This window comes from Pyrgilauda ruficollis, unplaced genomic scaffold (assembly GCF_017590135.1).
Source record: "Pyrgilauda ruficollis isolate IOZ18807 unplaced genomic scaffold, ASM1759013v1 scaffold98, whole genome shotgun sequence".
Classification (NCBI taxonomy): Eukaryota; Metazoa; Chordata; class Aves; order Passeriformes; family Passeridae; genus Pyrgilauda; species Pyrgilauda ruficollis.
The window spans coordinates 1,078,343-1,101,309 of NW_024531932.1; the positions used below are offsets into that span (position 1 = coordinate 1,078,343).

Below are 22,967 nucleotides of genomic sequence, written 5' to 3' on the forward strand. Positions count from 1 at the left end.
GTTTACAGAAATCTGTTATGGCTGATACAGGTTACTCATGTCAATGTGAGTTTTACATTCCTGAGGCAGCACAGTTCCTTCAAGCCAGAACAACTTAATTTTGTTACTCAGTGTGAAATTATGCTTTTACTTTTCTTTTTTAATTAAAAAAAAAACCCAAAAACATTTCTAGGCTGTAACTTCAATAGCACAGTGTGGTACTGTACAACATCAGGTTGCCTTTTTTAAGTTCTCTTATACCTTTAAACTAGAAAGAGTGCCCAGGAAAAATAATGAGTGAACACAAAGAAAACTTATCGTCTCCTTTAAATCAGGACCATATTTTTCTGGAGTTCAATGTAGTTGGAATTTGCTTCATTATGTATACAGCAGATAATCCAATATTCTTATTGGACCCCCAAAACATTTTAGAGTCCCTCACCTTTGAGGCCACAAAGGCAGCAAAGGGATTTATGAGTTGTGTGAATTTCACTCCTGTGGATCAAGTTACACCATGTGCTCACCCAGCTCCACAGCCGAGCACTCCTGTCCCTGGAGATCAGATCAGGCACTTCTCCCACCTGGTACAGGCACAGAGGAGCCCACTCTGCACCAGGGCAGCCTCACAGCCAGGGACAGGGCAGCTGGAGCTGAGCTGCTTTCCCTTGGGAACTGAGGGCTCCCTCCACATGCTACCCCTGGCATCCTCACAGAAGTACTAAACTGAGTCTCTCTTGTGTAAAAATAATAATAAATCCATAGCGATGCCACACTCAAAGTACAGAAAAGCAGGTTTGGGCAGGACAACTGAACTCTGGAGTGTTTCCTCAGACTGGGAACAATGCAGAAATCAGCTGGCAAACCTTGTGCCCAAAGGTTTTTGGTATTACTCATGACTTCTGTGATGTAGTTAGCAACAGTGATAAAGTAAATAATTTAGTACTTCAGTTTGTTTAATTTTGGTCCCTAATGAATTTAAAAGGCATGAGAAAGTAATCATTTGTTAAGTGGGGGAACTTAAAAGCTATGTTTTTTATTTTCCCATTCTAAAAACCTTCTCCTGCAATTGCTTTTCCACACAAGCTAACCATGACTGACTGTCTGACTCACACTGAAAAAATAACATAATCAACAAAACAGACTTGTAACAAGTTTGTGAAGCATTACGTAACACTTAAATGCAGCAAGCAATAGCAACAGCCTCAAGTTGACCCAAGGAAGCTTTAGATTGGATATCAGGAACAATTTCTTCACAGAAGGGACTTAAAGCCTTGGCACAGGCTGCCCAGGTCAGTGGGGGAGTCCCTGGACGAATTTTAACACATGCAGATGTCTTAAAAGGTGTTTAGTGATGTGGTTTAGTGGTGGACTTGGCATGCTGGGTTAATGATGGGATTCATTGATCCTAGATGGCTTTTCCAGCCTAAATGATTCTGTGATGCCATGGTCAGCTTCTTGGAAGTATGCAGGGCCAGATCACCCCTGAGCTCATTTCAGCAAGCACTCGATGTCATCCATGCTAAGTATGCATCGAGACTCCCACACTAACAATGAATAACCTGTTTCAGCTGCAACACACAACTTCAGGAATAAACAAAACCTAACAAACTTCTCCACAAAGCTCAACTGATCCCCATTGGTCCTGCCCTGCACTCAGTAACAGGGCATGAAGTAACAAGGCTACCCACTCCCTCACCTTTGTGCAAACATAAGCATGGCTGGGACAAAAGGAATCACTGACATGGTACACAGCCCCTTCTACAGAGCTTCCCTGGAGCACTCACGTACTGGACACACAGTACCATTAGTACCATCCTTTGTCCTAGGGTGATGCTTGTATCCCCAATTGTGTGTTCTGTTAGTGCTGGATATTGTGTTCTGTGCCTTCAAGACTGGCTCTGAAGAGCAAGGTTTGTTTTGCTATCAGCCTGCTCATTCCCTCAGCAGTCGGTGGGACGCAGAGACAGGGGCACTACACAGGGTAGCTTTTGCTTTTTGCTCTTGCTCCTGCTTTTGCTCCTGCTCATTAGTTAGTTTAGCTAAGCAGTCCGAATTTTCCCTGGACTTTTTTTTTTCCCTCTCTTGGAACCACTCGAGCCTGCTGCAGACTGGGACCTGGGAAACACCGAGAGTTTGCACCTTGTGGCTGCAGCAGCCATCCCCAGTGCCGGAGGGAGCGACGAGGGAGCGACAACGGAGCGACCACTCCCAAGAGAGCCTTTCTGAATTTGTTATCTTTTTCAGAGCAGTGAAAGAGTGTTATCTGGTATTGTTCATTTTGTGTGCTGGGGGTGTTAAATAAACAGGTTCTTTTCACTTCTCTCCGAGGAATCCTTCCCAAACTGGTTGGGGAGAGGGGCCATGTGGGTTTGCTTTCTGGAGGGGCCCCCTTTGGAGGTTTTCTCCCAAATTTGCCTTAAACCAGGACATCCTTGTAAGTTGCTAATTTGGGCAGGATACTCAGTTATTCTGACCATTTTTAAGCCCAGTTTTGTCCAAAGGAAGGCAACAACTAAAATAATTCATTTTATCAGCTAGCCCAGAGTCTCAAACAGCAGAACCTGAGAATATGACCAAGCCTTCAAGGTGAGCCACAGCTAACTGAGACACAAAACAAACACAATCAACAGCTCTTAGGGCAAGCTACACCACAGCTACATCTTTTTCTACAGCCACAAAGCTCTAGGCTTACCCAATGCTCTTACCAGAAAGCATGAGCCAAAAACTACAGCATATTTACTGAAGAGGTGCCTTATCCAGCAGAATTTGCTCAGCAATTCAGCAACAAGTTATGGGATAAACAAGAGAAGTTAGATTTTTCAAACCTTTGCATAAAAGGATAGTCAAGAGACAGAAAGGGATTCTAAAAGTTGCAGAGTACAAGAACAAGGTCAGAGCAGCAGACTATCCAGCTTTATCCTGACCCTGACTAACAACAGCTGCCCATGGGTGAGTAGCAAAAAAGGCACTGGGATGTGGAGATGGTTCTCAGTGAGGGCAGGCATCTTCCAGACACCCACCCAGCAGCTCAGGGGATGTGCTCTCTCCCAGCTTTTTAAGGATTTGCCTTTTCTGCATTTCTTCACTCATTTTTAAATCTATGCAGCAACTTACCACCCACTAAATTACCAGGAAAGCTTAAATGCAGATCATGTGCAAGAAAAAAACATTGCCTTTTCCTCCTGCATAGCTTGCTACCTGCCAGTGCCCTCTAGTTTGATCCAGGATGAGACTAGGTAAGACACTGCTGTTCAGCTCTCCATGCCACTGGAGACTTGAGAGAGCCCTGCTTTCTTCTCCCCTTCCTGCCCTGCCAGGCTGCCCAGCCTGCACCTGCCTTTCCCAGTTCTGCTGGGTTTTCTGGACATGGGGGAACAGACCTGGCCAGCCTGAAGGGCAACACACTTTCTCACAGAGCAGAACTACATTCCATGATTTCTTTGTTCCTCCCCAATAACTCTCACCTGTTTGTTCTGCTGTTTTCATCACAGATGAACAAGCTGATGTCTAATGAACCATTACTTTGAGCATGAACAGTGCTCCATCACTGTGTATATGAAACCACAACACTAGGTTTTTATGTCTTTATATTTACTGAGTGAGTTTTAGCTATTATTTTAATGGCCATTTGTTCTGATTGCAAGTCCTTCCTGCTCTTCATGATGCCTGGCCCTCCTCTTCATTATCCTAAACAACTTTTTATCATCAGCACTTTGGCTCCTGTCTCCCACTTCTTTCAAATAATTTCGAAATGGTTTTCAATGAACAGCATCAGTGAAGTTACACTATCAATAAAACCTGCTTCAGCTGTCCAAATGCTCAAGTTCTACTTCCTTGGCAGGAGCTCTAGAACAAGGAATAAGTACACTGTGAATAAAAATGTCCCAAGACATAAGCCAGTCTATCTAAATTAGCACATACATGACTTATGAGTGTAGCTAAGAGTCAGCCTGCAGAAGCTCAGTGCAGCAGATGCTGAATTACCACATGGATGAGAAATTACTTCCCAATTACCATCACCAGAAGAGCTGTGTTAACTTTAACATGATAGAAACCAGACAGCTCTAGCAAAGAGCACAAAATTTTAACTGCGTTAAATACACTCCTGTAAATTACTGGATAAACCTCCCCCAAAACAAGAGAACCAACAAAAAGGTCCTTTTTAGGTATTTCTCCTCTCCATCTTGTTCCACTGCAGTATTCCCTCCAGCCCATTCTGAATTTCTTGAGTAAGATAAACTATGTCTGCTGTGCAGGGTATAAGCAATTGATTTGAAAGCGAGAACATATTTAACTGTTCCCTGTATTTGCCTGAAATAGGAAACTCATTTACAACCCTGTGGCTTCAAGTTTTCTAACCTGCAGATTTTGTCTCTGTACAGAGTCTGTGTATGGAGATCCCTCAACACAGGACAAGACCCTATTAATTCCTTCATAGTTAATACTACAATTCCTTCCACCAGTGCAAGGTGCTGTCCAAACCTGCTGCTGCTCTGACAGGTGGTGCTGTGACAGACAGCAGGACAAATGGCCCACCTTGTCACAGAAGTGAGTCTGCCCTCCTTTTTCCTAATTGCCCCTTAAACACACACTAAATCACATTAAAACCCTTTTCTTACTGGAAAATGTTACAGCCTTTTATTCTCAGCATGTCTAAGAGATGTTAAAATGGAACTAAGTTCCACTTTGCTGAATTCTCTCTTCTCAGTGCTAGCAGACTACATCAAAGCAGTTGGCTCTGAACAGCTGCTATCAATCCAACCCTGTAAAGTTCCTTAGTCATTTCTGATGTGCAATATCTGCAACACTTTTGCAGTTGCTCCTGGCACTGGTGCTGCGGTGGTTACACAAGAGCAGATTGTGGCACACACAGGGCAAGAGATTCTTCTGCAATCACACCACCAGCACTGCAGAAGTAAGGACAATACCCACATCTTAGCTCCCAGGGCACTTCCCCTCCTCACTCCCTCAAGCTTCCCTTTCTGCCAGACATGCTGCCATGGAAAGCTGCACTTGGCTTGGGATGTTTTTTCAGAGGTCACATTGCTTTAAATAAAGCAGTGATAATATCAAAATTCTTGCTTGTTAATAATACTTAACCTTGTTTACCTTAACATAGCTTTTCTCCTCCATTTTTACTTTATTCCTTTTACTTAAAGAACAACTTTACTTCAGATGATGTTACAAACATTTCTGTCCAAAATAAACTCCTCTAATTCTGTATTTAGCCAACAGTGAAAATAGTGCCTGCACAGCTACACACACTATCATAATGTGGTACAACACTATGGCAAGAAAGTGATGCCCTAATAAAACACCATCCAAAAAAGTGAAAAAAAGGCCCCACCAACCACCCTCTCTATCAGCTAAAAATAACTTCCTTTAGGACTTCTATGGAGTACATCACTTAATCATAAAGACAGTTCAATAAATGAAATAAAAGCATAAAGTACAGTAGGCTGTTTAAGGCAGAAGGGAACTGCACATCCCACTTACACCTGTGTCTAGGAGACAGTCAGTCCAGCAGAATTTACTCTGAAATCTTTTTGAAATCTATTTTAAAAATTCCCCAACCATGTTCCAAATTACATGACAGCATCACCACACCCTACCAGGCAGGGCTGCATCAGAACTCCTGACCCTTGAACTGCCAAGCAGGAACAGAAATAACCATCACAGAGCCATTTTCCTTCAATGGATTACTAATACTAATTAATAACTAACAGTACTGTAATAATAGTAACAATATTATTAATAGTAACAACAACAGAGAGAGAGCCAAAGCAGGAGTAACTTCTCCTTTTCCTCACTTTCTCAATTCCCACTTTCAATTACTTTCTCAACTCAAAGCAAACTAGTAAACTGAAAAAAAAAATCTCTTCATCTATAGAAGAGTTTATTGTTATTGAGTGTCACTCAGCACTTCACAAAATGTAGTTTCTGGCATTTATTTATAAATTCCTACCAGTTCAGTGACCTAGAACATCCTGATTATAGCAGTGGGCTATCTAAGCATTACTTTAAAAACATTAGATTTAGTGGCTAATATCAGGTTTGCATTTGTACAGGAATGTAATGAGGATGTTTATCTGTTTTATTCCACCCCTATTTTTTTTTATACAGCCTACTAATAAACAGCCAACATAAAGAAAATAAAGATCTGTCAAGCTATAAATAAAAAACTAAAAAAGGCAAACAGTTCACAAGTGAAAGAGTCTAAGAACTTCCAAAAGGCATAAAGGCACCATAGCGCTGTATTTTCAAAGAAATTAGGGCTATCACCAGTATAACAGAACCTAAAAGGTTAACAGATCATCCAATTGTTAATAAAAACCCAAAAAACAAAACCAAACAAACAAAAAAACAGGGAAAAAAAGCATTCAGAGAAGATAAGGCTCAGATGTTCACAAACAAGAAATTTGGAAAGATTCCTGTCAGAAAGTTTCACAGGGGACACCCAAGAATTTTTTTCTGAAGTTAAAGCCCTGATAGAAGTGGTTAGAGGACAATCGTAAAAAACAAACACCCACAAAACCCAAACCCCCATTCCCTGCTCCCAAAAAGCAGGAATTTGCCAAGTTCAGATGATACCCACAAAACAAACTCAAGGGTGAAACAACTGCAGTATTAAATGTGATCTGCATTGTCTTGATTTTTAATACCTTATAACCAGCCCTGTAAAAAGCCCCTGGAAGAAATCCCTTGATGCTGTGATCACATCAGCCTGGTGTGTCTGTGGGCAAGGCAGGGATCACTCACAAATGCTGATGCACAGGGACAGCTCAAACTTCCCAAATCACAGCTCAGCATTTCTGTGGGTCTGGTTTTAGACAGAGATGGGCTCTGAGTTGGGCATTACCATGCAGGAATGACAATCTGGCACAATGATGGAAAGTGCTATGGAAATGCCAAATCGCTGCTCTGCAACAGTGAAAAAGCAAAAACAACTGCAAGGAACTACTGGGAGTGGAGCACTGGCTGAAATCATTATTGCCTGCATTTTAACTTCCAGCATGAGGGAACAGGAAGGAAAGGGAAAAGAAGATGACATTTATGAAAGACAACTGAACACAAAAACACTGCCTTCAGCTCAGGAAAGCACAAAGCTGTGAATTACTGCAAACCAAGTGAGTCTTCTGGGAGGCAACTGCCCTGCTCTTCCACCTTTGTGCTGTTGATCAGCCACAGAAACACAATATTGGCAAAAAGAACCTCGGCCTGGCCTGGAAGGTTTTTGTCATTTCTTCTCTTTTTTTTTTTTTTTTTCTCCAGAGCTGGAGACTTAAAAATTGCATTGCAACTCCAAATGAAGGCAAAAGATAGCAATGATACCTTATAGGTGATCCAAGTCAACATCCACTGAAATCAGGGGAAGGAGCCCACAGGAAATGGTTTTAATCCAAAAGCAGCAAGACCCAAATCTCAATCCCCTCTGAGGTCAGCACTGATGTGCCTTTGGCTTCAGTGCTGCAGGATGATGCCTACAGTGAGCTGCTCATGAACCACTCACAAATTCATCAACCTTTTCATATAAATTGAGGTAATTGTAATTTACCATTACCCAGAGCAGAAGAAAACCAAACCACAACACATCTGTTAGCAGCTGAAGCTCTTGATCAAACAGTGGGACCAGTGAGTCCAGTCACTGGCTGGTTCTAGGGGTGCACAGTAACACAAAACCTTTCTTTACACAAACAGGCTACTCAGAGTGACAGGCAGTCATTTCAATGCTTCAATGCTTTCTTTTCTTTAACACACTACACAACAGCATGATGAGTTGGACAAAGCAAAAGAAATCCAAACAGAAAAGAAGGAAGCATCCATCTACCCCAGCAAGTATCCCAGGATGGTAGGTTATTTTCTGACCACACACCTGTCATCCATCCACACATTAGGAATCTGTGGCAAAACCCTATTAATTATGTTCTGACAAACAAATGAGACAACACAATTTGATGGGGAAAAGAAAAACCCCAAAGGTCAAGCAATGTTGTTGCTGCCTCATGCAGTGAAAACAATCACAAGCTCATCTGCCCAGTTTATGTGGGTGTCAGTCTGATACCTACACATAGAACAGGCACACGGTTTCCAACCCTGGGCAATATTTACTGAAAATGTTTAACTAATAGAAGTCTTGCTCATATCCAGAGGGACAAAGTATCACCCTAAAATATAATACATGAAAAAAATACAGAAGAGATGCTTAGTGAAAGAAGTGATTCTGCAAATTTCTGGCAATCTGAAATCTAAGAAAGGAGCCTGTCCCAGAAGATGTTCAACACACCAGGTGCATCTTGGGAGTCACTCAAGAGAAAGTAACTTAGGAGAAAATCAGTATTATGGAATACAGTCATTAACAGAAGAATGTATGGACACAGGTATTTCAGAAAGCCTCCTTTAATATGTTTCTAATAAACCAAAAAGATACAATAACCTAGTGGAAATAGGGAAAATTAATTGGGAAAAATCGTTTAATGTGATCAACAGGTAAGTTCCATTCTTCCATCCTGTTTGCTTTAGCAGGGCTTCATCCCAGTGTTCTCAGCAGTGAGTCCCTGGGGAGCCCTAAGGGCAAGAGCAGAAACGAGTCTGCTCCAAAGGAAACTGAAATGAGTTAGTGAAAGTTGTGTGCAGCTCCAGAGCTCATGGCTACAGGTATCAAAGAGCACAGCAAACCTTTTCCAGGCACTTTCAAACAAATCTCACCACCCAATTTCTTTGGTTATAGCCAAAACCCAAATATGCTCCATAAAAGGATTAGAAGTAGCGCTGCCCATGAAAAATTAATGCAACACATTAACAACATCAACCCAAAATATGCATCTTATACAGGATGAAACAGTTCTACAGGTGTCAGGGATTCGCTTGTCTCTCTTGTACTGAACAGTCACACAAGCAACAGCAGACTTGGAAAAACATTCTTCTCCTTTAGGTGTGAACCCACACAAAAGAAAGTCACTGCTCCCTAGAACTTCAGTTAAATGAACATTAAAGCTGTGTCTCACAAACCTTTTACACACAAATAGGTGAAAATTTAACTGGAGAGCAGCTCCCCATAGCTTACACCAGCCCTCTCCAGAGGCACCCCAGGGCTTTCTGACTGTCAGTGCACAGTCCTGTGGGACACTGCCAGCCATGCTCAGAGACCATTGTACCATAAATGCTGCCACTTCTGCCTCACACAAAACACAGTATGCTGATACTAGCAACAGAAAAATCAAGGTTAACAGTTAGCTTTAAATGCCTTCTTCCTTTTAGCTGCCCACAACTGTTTCTATGGTACAATTTTTAACTCTGGTCCTCAGTTAAAACTAAGTGTTTTACTTAGCTGAAGCACTGAGAAAATATTTCCATTCCTTTTAGGTCAGTTGCTTATGAAATTAATTTAATTTTTTTTTCTTGGATACTGGATTTGGTATTAAACATTATCTGAAGCACAAGCACATATGTGATTCCCTTCTGAAAAACAGTTTATGTATTAAGTATAAGAAACACATTTTGACTGTTCCAAGCACAAGCAGTAAATGTTTAGCATGCAAATTCACTCACATACAATATGCAATAACCTTATTTTGGCACATAGTTACAAACACTACCCTACCAACTGTACAGTTACCTTCACAGTTTTTTCAATCAAGTCTGAAATTCCTAAATACAGTAATACATTTTTTTTTTTTAACAACCAAGTTTTTTCATTATTTTCCAAAACTCAGTTTACAAGATTTCCAGTCTACTTTTTACCTCCCTCAGTGGTTTCAGCAAAGATTAAGGACAATCAATTCTTTCCAAGCTCTCTCCTGGAGCTTGTATCTGTTACCTCATTTCCTGGCTCCTATGAAGCAATGTGAGACAAGACTTTGGTGAAAACTATCATCATAACATTTACATTTTCAAATACTGAGTTCAGTTCGTCAAAAATAGTAATGAACCTCTTGGCATATGAGACTGAAATTCTTCCATCACTCTCTTTTCTTCAAGTGGTAATGCAATTGAAAAGGTTTTTTAAAAATGTTCCTGGATAGTTTTCCAACTCCCCCAAGCAACCATCTCTTCTTTTCTCTCTTTCACAATTCCCAATTACATATTTCACAAAACACTCAGAACTTCAGACACTGTCAGGGTATTTGTACCCTTGTTCATCTCTGCTAGCTCTGTTAAGCCTCTCCCTTTCACACTCATTCAAACCACAGTACACAACATACAGCACCATACCTTAAATTTAAACAACAAAGAAAAAATTGTTTTCCTTCATTATTCAGGCAGACTTTTCAATCAATTAGCAATCAGATCTTCACTAAAGATCAGATTAGATTTGAGGTCAAGGACTACACATCATTTGAAGCCACACAAAACAACTTTATTGATTTAATATAAAAACTTACCCACTTGGCAATTGGACACCCCTGAGAGCTTTTTCCTTCCTTTCCTGTATAAACCACCACCTCAATTCTCACAGCGCTTCCTTTTGCTCCATACCTGCATTAAAACAAGTTCATGACTAAAACAAACTACTGTAGACAATTTTGAAAGATGAAACATTTGCAATAAAAGATTAATGAATTTATTTTTACTGAGAACAGAACAAAAACAAAGTATTTATAAAGCAAAAAAAAAAATCCTTTCAATTTAAAACCCTACTTGTAAGAGTAGTTTTTGACATATCTCTTCTGATAAACTTCTGCCACTAGGATATGTTATCTGCATATAAATCCTATTGCAATCAGTCACTATTATGACCTTCTTTTTTCCAGTTTGCCACAGCTTCTTCACAGGTAGGACACCAGAAAACCTTACTCTGCCAGCTGCTGATCTCTGTCCTTCCTATTGACTTCAAGGGCACCTCAGAACACACTGCACTTGAACTCCAGCCCTGGGCTCAGAAAAGACACACGAGTTTGGACCTGCAGTGCTCATGCTCACCTCATGCACATCTGAACAAGAAAACACTTTACAAATGAGTACTGACAAAAGTTCAATAAAAAAAGCTAAACACAGCACTTCCTTTCTCAGAGCTCCATTTCTTCCCTGTTTAGACAGTCAAAACTACAATGACGTTAAAAGCTGAATTTTCCTCACCTGTTCTCCATAATTTCTCTCACAGCAGCAACACTTGGTCCTGTCCCGAGGTGTGTGTAATAGGGGCCTTCATCTTTTTCTATAATTTGCTCTGTAAACAGGTAAAGAAAACTATGTTGGCACATCCAAAAATTTATTTACCCCATTAAAAGTAAACTTAGAAACAGTTTACAGAAATGCCTTCCAAATTAAATGAGAACACAAAGTTTGAGCCTGAATAAAGAGTATGACAGGCTTTTCCCTTCAGACACTTTGAAATTATTTTATGCTTATTTCCTCCGATGATTTTGCTAGTATTTTTTTAATGTTATAAAGTAAAACTCTAATTACAGCAATATTTTGCACTCTTTAAAACTTTCATTAGAGGAGCTGGCATGTAGTAACTAAGTAAAATTCCCAATATCCTTGTTGATAGGAACACTATTAATTCATTTCAGACAAAGAGGAATTGAGGGCAGTAAAATAAATTAACTGATAGTCATGCTGTGCAGAACAGAAAACACAACCCAGGCCTCTAAACAAGCCCTCTGTTGATTCAGAACACAGAAGCCAAGGCGAAAATTTGCCTGCAGACCATTTGCTGCGAGGCTCCGACCTGCCTTTCCATCTGGGTGCCTTCACAGTGACAACACAGTGTCTGACACCCCCAGCCAGGCTGGGTCTGCACAGCCCTCCATGCAGAGGTTGCTCGGACATCTCCTGCTGCAACAGAGTCACTCTGCACGTGGCCCCACCTCAGCTCCCCCTGAGCTCTCCCCACGTGGCCAGAGGTGTGAGGAGCCTTGGGCCTGGCCTCTTCCAAGCCATCAGGATTAACAGTGACAGGAGCAAGGCCAGCCCCAGCTATGCTCTCCTGCTTGTCTAACAGATTTAAGCAACAAGGACAATATACCGGGACACTGCTGCCCAGCCCACTCAGGCACAAACCAGTTCTAGACCATCAAATTCATGACCTGAAACAATGCAGGTAAGTGCAATAAAGCACCAGTCAGCAATGGCAGAGCAACGAACAGAAAAACTCCCCTTCCTCCAGGTTTAAATTTAAGTGGAGGATTTAAACTGCCAGCTGCAGTACAAAACTACTCAATTCTGCAGGCCCAAAGAACACCAAGCAAAAGTTGCAAAGAGGGGAAAGGTAATTTCGTCCTGTCTTCTAATGGTGAAACACCAATTCTTGTGCAACAGCTGTCACATACACCTCCTCACATTAGAGGAAGCAATGTGAGCACACCTCCATTTGAAACGTACAGGCAAAAGTCAGCAAAATCACTTACCAACACAGTCACAAGTTGGCAATTCATATTGTCCTTTTTTGGTAGGTGTGTCTATTAAATTTTTTGTAGGGGTATCAAGAAACTTCATAGGTGATTCAAGGAAACTGCTGAGCGTGTTTTTTGCTGGGGAACACCCTGAGTCGCCTGTGCTCTGGGCGTGGTCAGTACCCAATCTGGTTGATGTCAGAACGGTCACCTCACCCACACACTCCATATTCCTGAGAGCTTCAGCAGAACCTGGTACCTGGGCCCCACCACAGGGAACAGGCAGCACCTGGGACTTCGGATCTACCTGTTGTTTGACCTGCTGAACATAGGCTTTGTTTTCACTACACATTTCGTTAGCTCTCAGGCTAGACCGATTAAAAGTTGATGGTAAAGGATGCACCTGACTGACATTTGCTGTTTGCTGTACCTGAGAATTACATTTTTCTGTAAACATCTGTAGGTTTTCAGTTGGTCTTTTCAACAAGGATGCTGTTTTCAGCTGAGAACCAGCCACAGCATTACGGGAGGACAGGTCGTTGTGTTGGCTACGTGCAACAACTTCATTTTTCAGTGGATCAGCACCTAGTGGGTCACTGGAGCCCACAGTTTTCATTTGTTCATTCACTACTTCACAGCCAAACAACCTGTCTTTTTTTTTCTCCTGTGGTGCCTCAGGTGAACACCTGTGGAATTTTATCTGTGCTTGTGGAAGAAATAATCTGTTTTTTTCTTGTGATGCTAAAGTATTTTGACTGAGCGTTCTCTGTACTTTGGTTCTCGGAGATTTTTTTTCAGATGGAGCTACCCTAGAGTCCTGTGGCATGGTTTGACCAAGCTTATGCAGTTTTGATGATATCCAAATGTCCTGCAATTCACTATGCTGGCATGACAACAGCTCTAGCTGGTTTTGATTGTTTTGTTGATAGCGTGCTTCTTGAGGCTTCTTTTTGTGTCTCGGTTTCAATGGCACAGCATTTCCTTTCTTATTTGTTGCTTGCTTTTGCTTTAACAGTAAGGAACTATAATTACGCCTAAAAAATACAGATTCTTTTTTCTGCAACACATCTTGGTTATGTTTTGGCTGCCTCTCATGTGATATTAGATTAAGCAGTGAAGCCTTTATGTTATTCTTCTGCTCTGGATTTGTCTGGTTTGATTCAATCAGGGCTGCCAGTTGAGTTAGCTGTGCAGCTACATCCTCTTCATCCTGGCTGTGAATTCCTCCTTCTTTAATCAAAGAACCACCTTCCAATTTCAAATCACTACACGATGGCTTTTGCTCTAACTGGCCAGGAGCCTCCAAGTTGTTCCCTATATGCTGGACCTCACACGGAGCATTGCAATACCCTGCGAAGGTGACTGGCTCATGAGCACAGCTTTTGTTGGAATCGTATCCCGAAAACAATGCTGTATTAGATGTTAGGTCAGATAAAGTTTTGGTATCTCTTGAGGGTAACTGTAATTTATACATCTCCCCAGCCAGATTGGCAGGTTTATCACACAATTCAGACACTGAACTTTGGCCATTGTATAACACTGCCTTATTAGGGAGCTGCTTCTGCGAGTGAGCGCAGTGAGCCAAGAGCTGTTGCTCATTCTGTAAGTAAGTGTCTTTGATTTCTTGTAATGCAGAGGATGTAAAGGAGGATGAGATATCCCTTTTAAAACTGTGGAGCAAGTTGGAAGTTGTTTCTCCTGTATGTTCAGTACTTTCACTTTTAACTGGTGAAGTTGTTTCTAAAGGAGCTTCAGACAACTGTGTTAAAGCCTCAATAGCTACAACCTGCTCCAGAGTTAAATTTCTGGTTTTAATCAGGGACAAGAAAGTGGGCTGGAGTGCAGTATTCTCAGGCTGTGTCCCCACACTCGGTATTTCAAAGCCATCCTTCCCTGCCTGCAGCTCCCCTTCAGGCAGCAGAGGACAACACAAGCTTTCTTGCACATCCAAGCTGGAATCTGTCTGCAAAACTGACTTATCAGAATACTCAGAGATGCTGCAGGTGCAGTTTTCCTCTTTCATTAAAACATTCCCTTGGTTTTCTGGGTGAACACAGCCAGTGCCACTTGTCAGAGCGCTTACTACGTTATTCAGATTGCCACCCTTCGGCCATTGCGTGTGGGAGTTGCTTGTCAAATCTGTCCTTTCCTCTGCAGATACATTTTCCAGTGAAGCAACTGCTTCTGGTGGTGAATAATGCAGGATGTTTATGCCATTTTTGATGGTGTGCACCAAGGATTTTTTTGGCTCAGTGAACTGACTGGGAGAGGCTGCCCTGTCGCTGTGGTCAGCGTGTTTCAAGTGTTCGGTGCCCGTCACGGCTCCGTGGATGTCGCCGTTGACGTGGACACCAAAGGATGGCTTCTCGGTATGTGCCCACTTCTCTGCTTCCAAGCCAGTCATTCTCTCTTTCTCCGTAGCCTGTACATTTTCAATGGGTACTGCTTGGTTTGTCTTCACCCTGTATTTTTCACCATGACCACATATACTGCATTCCATGAGTTCTGGTCTGCGGCCATTTACTGCTTTGTTTTCTAAATTTGCCTATAAAACAATAATAAAAAACCCTTGTTGTAACAGCTGTTCAAAGCACATTAAAAACAAGAAGCTTCATATTTACAGCAATTAAACCCTACTTTGACAGACACAAGAAATACCCTAATTAGGCACAGACATTGGAAAATAAACCAAACAGGAAGATATAAAATAACCTGAAGGCTAAAGACCCTATCCATATTTATAGCTATTTTTCCTCACTGTTGAGGGACAGAGGAGGAAACTGGGTAAGTGTGGTGGTGGGAGACTAATGACATGAATAGTCAGATAAAGGATGTTAGCATTTAAAATGAGATGCAAGGATTCAATTCTGAATTAATTTGCATGAGCAGATTAAAAAAGGGTAAAAAAAACTTATGTTAAAAGCAAGACTGAAATCCAAGGGATTATATCACAAAGTTCAGCAGTAATTTGGCATAATTACATTCATTTGGCTAGACCAATAAACTGGCTTAACCAATACACCACTTGGTTGGATACTCTAGCTAATCCTGAAAACCAACCATTCTTGCTTCAAGTCCTTAAATAATTACAAACCCTAAGCAGAAATGAATAGAAAGCCAATTTACATCAGCTCACTTGGAAGTTACTCTTTAAACAGTTGTTTAGCTTCTGTATTTAGATGGAAATTTCCAGGTTTCTCAACAGTCTCTCATGTAAGCTACTCAAAACTATATTTTAGTAAATGCTACATTTTAGTGCTTTGTTAAATATGTTCTTCATCTTCACTGATATTATGTCGTTCACGTGGTTGAAGCAATGTCAAAATCTAGACAGAGTCAGAATATTGTGTCCTGGAAAGAGAATATATATATAAATATAAATATATATATATATATATACATGCCTTAAGGTAGTATTATGGATGTGAAATAAGGCATTAGACAAAGTAAAAATAACAATTAAGGCAGAAACTTATGCAGAACAGTAATTAAGTCAGGAATCCAATTTTTCTTATGCTATTCAGATTTTATTTACATTAAATTTCCTTTAAAAATAATTTTAAATCACAGTAGATAGTGGTGTTCCTTTATCTGATTGCAACATTTAAGAGTTCTTCAATCCCCTGTAACCTTAAACCATACTTAAAAGAAAACCAGGACTGCTTTTCAAATCAAATATCAGCAACATGAGGGGCTCATTAATCTATGTAGGCACAGTACCTCACAGCAGTGCCCAGAAAATCCCACCAGTATGAACCACTCAGTTAACTCAGAGATGGTCCCGTGTTCATACCAACAAAGGGCATTGACTCCTGACAAAACTCAGGAAAAGAAATGCAAAATAGATTTATGATTAATTTAGTTTATTTAACTGGATTTATTTAATTAATTTATTATTAATTATAACCATCGAGATGGAATTGCCACAAATCCCCAGACAAAACAAGGCAGCTCCATGTGGAGCTCAGTGGTCACCTTGCAACTGATAAAACACAACGCCAGGAATCCACAGCACATCCTAGATGTTCTGAGAGGCAATGTAATTTCTCACAGAAATGTTCTGTAAAAACATGTCCAGCACCTGTGCAGCTAAGTCAATATTATGTACAAAAAGATTCCTTATTTAATGTCTTTTCACTACCCACAGACCCTGACTAATGGTCAATGAGCTGGAGCTCCTCTGGATCCTGGTGACTTTCTGTGACTGATTCCCAGACCCATGGGGTCACTGAGCACTTCCTAAGGGATCCACAAAAGCTGAACAGGTTCCACCATTCTATTGCTAGCAGGGGTAAACACATCACACAGGTCTCTGTCACTGTACCAGAAATATTTTAAGGGCCCACCATCAAAGAGTAAAACCCCACAATTCTATACCTGCACAAAAGCTGAAATTCAATTGACTTAACTTCAGAAAGAACAACAATTCTGCTTCTTTCTTAAGCAAAAGTACATCTAACATCTCTACCAATCCAGAAGACTCCCAACCATGTAAAATTTTTATTAAAAATTATTTAATCAGACAATAAGGAGGCTGCAGACATAAAATTAAATAGATGAAAACTAATTCCCCATCAATTGCACATTTTCAATACAACACCACATTTGTATTCCATTCATCATTATAGGGATTGTTCACTACATTGAAGAAACTAATAACTTAAGTCTGGTAATTTGGGAGTAATAAGAGGCATAGGAAAGGGAGAGGCTTCATCCACAATTAGCAGAGATGAGAAGATGTGACACAGAATCCACAGACAGCACCCAGTATAGAAGTGTCACCACAGTCCTCCCAACTAGTCTGCTCCTCAATAAAATACTTTTTCTGATCAAAAAGCATTGCTATGCTCAAAAATACTCAGGATATTCCCTGATCTGCTAGTACTGCACAGGTACAGCACTGTGTCCCTACAGAACTCCAGTGATCCCAGCAGCAAAGGTAGAATTGCTTAAAAAGAAATAATTCTTCCTACTTCATATTTTCCACTAACATTACTAGAAGCTGCCTACATGCAATGAGGATGAAAAAAACCCCAGATGAATCATATCACTGGCATGAGTTAGTTAGTTCATATTCTATTTTTCCACATAAGACAAAATATCTTCATTAAACCAGATGTTATTGTTTTAATCAAACTCTGCCTTTCCAGCACTGTGTTGCTTTATCTCCTATTACTGAACTGCAGTGGCTACTAAAACATAAGTTTCTTTTCCCTCACAAACAGAAAAGGCCACTGGATAGTCTGTTAGCATGGGAAGTTTTTATTTCCCACCACAAAGAGAAATGCAGACACACTACCAGGGACAGAGCTCACTTGAGTCTTCCTCTCTACCTAGGAACAATCAATCTTCAAGTCCTGAACCTGCATGTGAAAAATCCAGTGGAAAGTACAGACAAGGATATCACAACCCCAGGCAACAGTGATAACATTCACAGGAGGTAAGCACAGAAGTCTGATCGGATCACTTTCCGAGGCTTTTACACAAATGCAGTGAAAAGCTGAAGAATAAAGCAGATCAATACCAGTAATTTCCCCTGTCATTAAGAGGAGCTCTACTCTGCCAGGAGACAGGAGCCACTAACCAATCATGCTCAAGCTTAGGCTCTGCACTAGTCTGCGCCACTAGGACAGGAACCACAGAGCCTGCTGTGGCCATGGCTGTGTTACTTAAACTTCAACCAAACACTATCTCATATATACATACACACAAGAATTCCTCTGTGAGCTAATGCTTCCAGCACACACAAACAGCCAGTTAGAGAAAATCACTTGACATTCTGAAGTGAGACTTACTATTAAAACTTCTCCTTTAACACACGATGCCCCTGAGGTAATGCAGAATTCACCAACTCCCCAAAAAAATGTAATGCTTAAGCAACACCAAAGATATTCCCATATCTGAGCAGCGAGCAAGCCGTTGATTTGTGTGTCTCATTTCAAACCTCTACAGGAGGTAACAACAAACACTCTACTAAAGGACACCACCAGGACCAATTACTCTCGTAAACAAGAAATAACAGATGATGCCCTGTCCAGCTACTGATAAAATGCCTCTACAAGCAAGTCTTGATGAGTAACACGACAATTAACACCAAATTCCCTAACCAGCCCTCCCTGTAAGGTTCTGCTCAGGTCCCATGTGAACCCAGTGCCCAACAGACCAAAAAATACTTGCACCCCCTGCTTGTGCCAAAACTGGGATGACCCAAAAGACAGCTCTTCCAGGGTCACAAAATTCATCAGCACAAAAGGATGAGTGGGTGAGAAGCACCTGTAAGCTGCAGTGCCATGGGTAAGCCTGGATCCTGCTGCAGTGTCTGCAGCCACACAGCCAGCCCCACATGTCCCTCCAAGCTGGGACAGAGCTGGCAGCTCCTCAGAGATCCAAAACCACAATGTAAGTGCTGCTTCAGAAAAACTGTTTGGAAAAATACAAACGTAAATGGAATTAAATACAAATGTATTTAATCTAACATTCAAACAAGGTGTTTGGCTCATGGTCCAACAGTCAGATATCACTGCCTCACCAAGAGGCAAGAAAGCACCACAGCTGACCAGCAGCAATTTACTCTTCTGTCATTTATTCCTGCTGTCTACTGTCTGCTCCCCAGCACATGTAGAAATTAATGTAGATATTCATGAGAATCAAGGACTTGCACTGGACAGGATCAACATACAGGGAAAAAGAGGTAAGACATGGATAGGAGGGGCAACAGGGGGACAGAGCACAGGTGTGGAGAAGCAGTTGCTTATGCCAAGTGCTGTGTAGGAGAGTGCTAGGTAGGAAATCATGCACTGGTTAGAACAGAGACAGATATAAGGTGGGATGCTGTGGAAGCTATAGGTCATCTCCTGAATACAGCTACATTTCTTCTTGGACTTTTTTTTCATTAAAGGCAGATACAGTAATACAACTAAGAATAAACTTCTATTTCAGACCACACGACATGTCTGACTACTGCCAATACTGCAGACAGCAGCAACATGCCACAGGTTGCTGCCCAAGGCTGCAGTCTGAGCAGGGTGTCCAAGAAGGCTCCCAAAACAGAGAATAGCAGAGTAGGGGCCAAGCTGCAAGCTGGGGAATATTCTCCATCAATCTCACCACAGGCATAAAGCAGGTCTCAGCACACTGCATAACTGTGGACATGGGGGAGTCTCTCAGGGTACCACACTCATACAGTGGCTCAGCTAAGGCACATTTCCTGTAAGTCTTAATGCACAGAAACAGATTGGGGACCTTTGTTAATGTAACACAGCCTGAATGTACAAGGTGTTTTGTTCCTCAAGAGAGCAGCATTCACAGATGGCATTGAGGGATAGCACAGGACCTGGTAAAATTATGTTGACAAGTTTTACCACAGAAACTGGTTTATACAGAAACTCAGAGGAACAAGAGGTTCTGCAAATCTGGAGAAAGGAACCTGACTTGGAGTATGACATACAGGCTTTCCTGGAGGTATTCCACTCACTTCCAACTTCCCTGAGTATCACACCACCCAGACACCAACTTGAGCACCACAGCAAGGTAGCATTTCACACTGGACCTTACTACAGCTGAAAAGTCTGCTCTAGTTGCTGGTTGCTTTTATTTCCATATTTGTAGCCACAACAGCAAAGACGATTCTCCAAGCTACAGCTTAGCTCTCAGTCTCACCGCCATTTAATCTACATTTATATCCTATATGTTCTTCAAATAGCAGCCAACCTCCCCACCAGAAAAGCTCCTTATTGTCTCTTTCCAGGAGGAATTAGTACATTATGGCCTCAAAGTCTTTATACCTTTGTTCTCTTCCTTTTCTCTCCTACACCACTACCAGAGCAGAGCCCTCCCACCCACCCTGTGCAACAGCTTCAGTGAGACTTCTTAGATCTACAGTATCAGACCCCAAAGGATACACTTACTACAAAATTAAAAACTACAGGATACTAATTCTGACTGTAAAGGCTTCAAATGGCAGCTCCCATGGAAATGTATTTGTTGGATGACTACTTGGATATGGGCTCTCTCAGCCACAAACTCAAATTATTGTTTTCCATCAACTCCTATACCTATCTTGTAAAAGCTACAAACAGGAGCAAGAAAAAACAGGGCGAAGGACACCCCATTCTCCTACACAGACATGCAAGAATTTGATTTGTAAAGAAAGAAAAAACCCCAAACATTACAGCACTTTTTCTGCCACAGAAGCAAATATAAACAAGCATCTTGCCTGGTCATTTTTGTTTTCCTTGGGTTTTGGGTTTGGTTTGTTTTTTACTGGTGTTTTGAATTACTCAATCATTTGTCATCAACATTGAAACCAAGCACTCAAAGAGACCCTGGCAGCTCTGGAAAATATAGCACTCAATTAAGCCAGAAAAGAAAAATTATACAATCTGCAACAATATGTATTCCCTAAGAGAACTTTCCCCCAGCGCGCTCTAGCTCAAAAGCAGAGATGAAAGAAATTCAGTCTCCAAATTTACCCACCCTAGCTAATGTCCCTTGTGGTCCACTCATTTATGAAAACCATCAGCACAGTGTTAAGGAAGTGCTGCCTGGCCCTTCCCTGCAAATGGAGAATCATCACAGTGCTTGTAAGAGGGGCTTCAGGGAGCAAATCACAGTCATGTGTAACCTCCTTAGCAACAATCTGAAAGAGCAGTAAATTAATACTTATAAAAAATAGCAAATAAAGACCAGACATGATGCTGTGTAAATTAAGCTGGCAGGCCAGCCATTTCATTACAGCTGGAGAGACATTCTGTGTTTAGCAAGAGGCATGGGACTGTATTTACAAAAGGCAGGTTTCTACCTTGGAAAGCATTGCCTTTCAGGAGGACATTAACATGGTCAATCATCAATTGCACAGTAACTATAGAAACTCCTGGTACAGCTTTATGGCTGAAAGGGCTAGTTAAGATTCTTGGGTGCATAAATAACAATATAATTAGGAAAAGAGTGGTTACTTTCAATCCTGCACTTGGCACTTCTGCACCTGCTGGCAGAATAAAGCATCCTGTTCTGGCATCCCCAATTCAAGTCAGACATTGATATGCTGGAGAGGGCTCCAAGGACCACAAGAATGACAAAGGATTGAAACATCTTGAAGTGAAAGACTCAAGTTCACTCTCTCCAATTTACCCAAGGGAAAGAAAATTGAAAAGCCACAAACTCCTGCTCAGTCTGTGTGGAAAAGAATGCTGATAACAGAGGGCTCCTTGTTCTAGTATACAAAAGTATAACAAGACTCAATGACTTAAAGTCAAGGCTGGAGAAGACTGGCCTTGAACTATGGCGCACATTTTTGCAACAAGACAGAGAGAGCAAAGAATTTTTTTAAAGCATCTTGTTAGGTGTTTGGATGCACTTTTCATCCATGGGCATTTTCAAATTCAAGTTCTTTCAGCTATCTTTAAAAAAAAACATGTTTAAGCCAAATAAAAGGATACAGTCTTACAACCTCCCAGCACAAGAACAAGTGTTCACAATGATCTTTCCTGGGTTTACCACATGCAAACCAAACTGAGACAATTTCTCTTTAAGTTCAGTGCAATAAAGATCCAAACTGTCAAACTTACAACATAACTTTCCACAGTTCCTGTAATCTAACCAGGAAGATATTCAGCTCCTTAACTAAGGACCACGGTCTGTGCCCCACCACCTGTTGTACCACCAATTATATTATTTACAAGTTACTACATGTTGATAGCCGCTCTCAGACCAGAACTGCTCAGGACACACAACATCATTCTAGCCTGGTTTTAAAGCTGATGAGGGGCCACAAGATAAAAAGGAGTAACTAATACACCTCAGAAATAGAAAACTCAGTGACAGGAGCAGCTTAACTCAGATTAAAAAAAAAAAAAAAAAAGTAGTCATGCTGATCTCTTAAGGCACCAGGCTACAATGCAGCATTATTCAGGATTTTTCATCTATGTTTTGCTTACTCTCATGAGAAAGAAAAGCCTAAAAAATGGCAAACTGTGTTTCCTTTTCTACCTGAGAGCTTGCACACCTACAGTTTCAGTAAAGCTCAAGGCAGAATTTGCACTGTAACTTCCAGTTGCTCTTTACAGGAGCAGCAGCTTTCACTCCCAGGCTGGAGTAAGAGCGCTGCTGTTATGGAGCAGCACTGCAGTTGTGGTGTTTGCACTGCAGAACTCAGCGACCAGCTCACTAAAGTGAATGCTTTGCATTTATAAACACACAGCAGTTTTCACATTCACAAGTCCAGTGAGCCCCTTATTTCAGGAAAATTAAATGTAGAGCCCCATTTTACTATAGGGCACTGATTAAACTATAATGCAATACAGACAGGACCAACAAAACACTGAGAAAGGAATTCAGTCAAGACACAAACCACTCAATTGTAAGTCAGCTTCAAGAAATCCTAATATTCTAGAAGGCTTAACATTAAAGTTGTTAGGACAACAAGGACAGCCTTGTTGTCAATAGTCTATAAATTAATTTTACATAAATGAATGAAAAGGGATTATTGTTAGTTGCTGAAATGCTGTCTTCCTTTTTCTTTATATCATTTAAGTTTCATACATTTAAAAAGAAAGCATGAATTCTTCTTACCTCCCCAATGAAATCCTACAATTACAAATTTATTTTAGTACAAATAAGATCTCTTGGTCTCTACAAAAGCAAGGCTAATGCCAC

The 22,967-nt window shown here is 41.1% G+C and overlaps 1 protein-coding gene across 1 annotated transcript in view; it reads right to left on the reverse strand.

The window, feature by feature from the left end:
* TET1 (tet methylcytosine dioxygenase 1) overlaps positions 1-22,967 on the reverse strand; it is a 64,071-nt gene that overhangs the window by 26,556 nt on the left and 14,548 nt on the right. The window contains exons 3-5 of the mRNA XM_041490084.1: positions 12,330-14,859; positions 11,056-11,146; positions 10,362-10,455 (exon numbers count right to left, since the gene is read on the reverse strand). Coding sequence (XP_041346018.1) covers positions 10,362-10,455; positions 11,056-11,146; positions 12,330-14,859 — 2,715 coding nt within the window. The remainder of the gene's footprint in view (positions 1-10,361; positions 10,456-11,055; positions 11,147-12,329; positions 14,860-22,967) is intronic.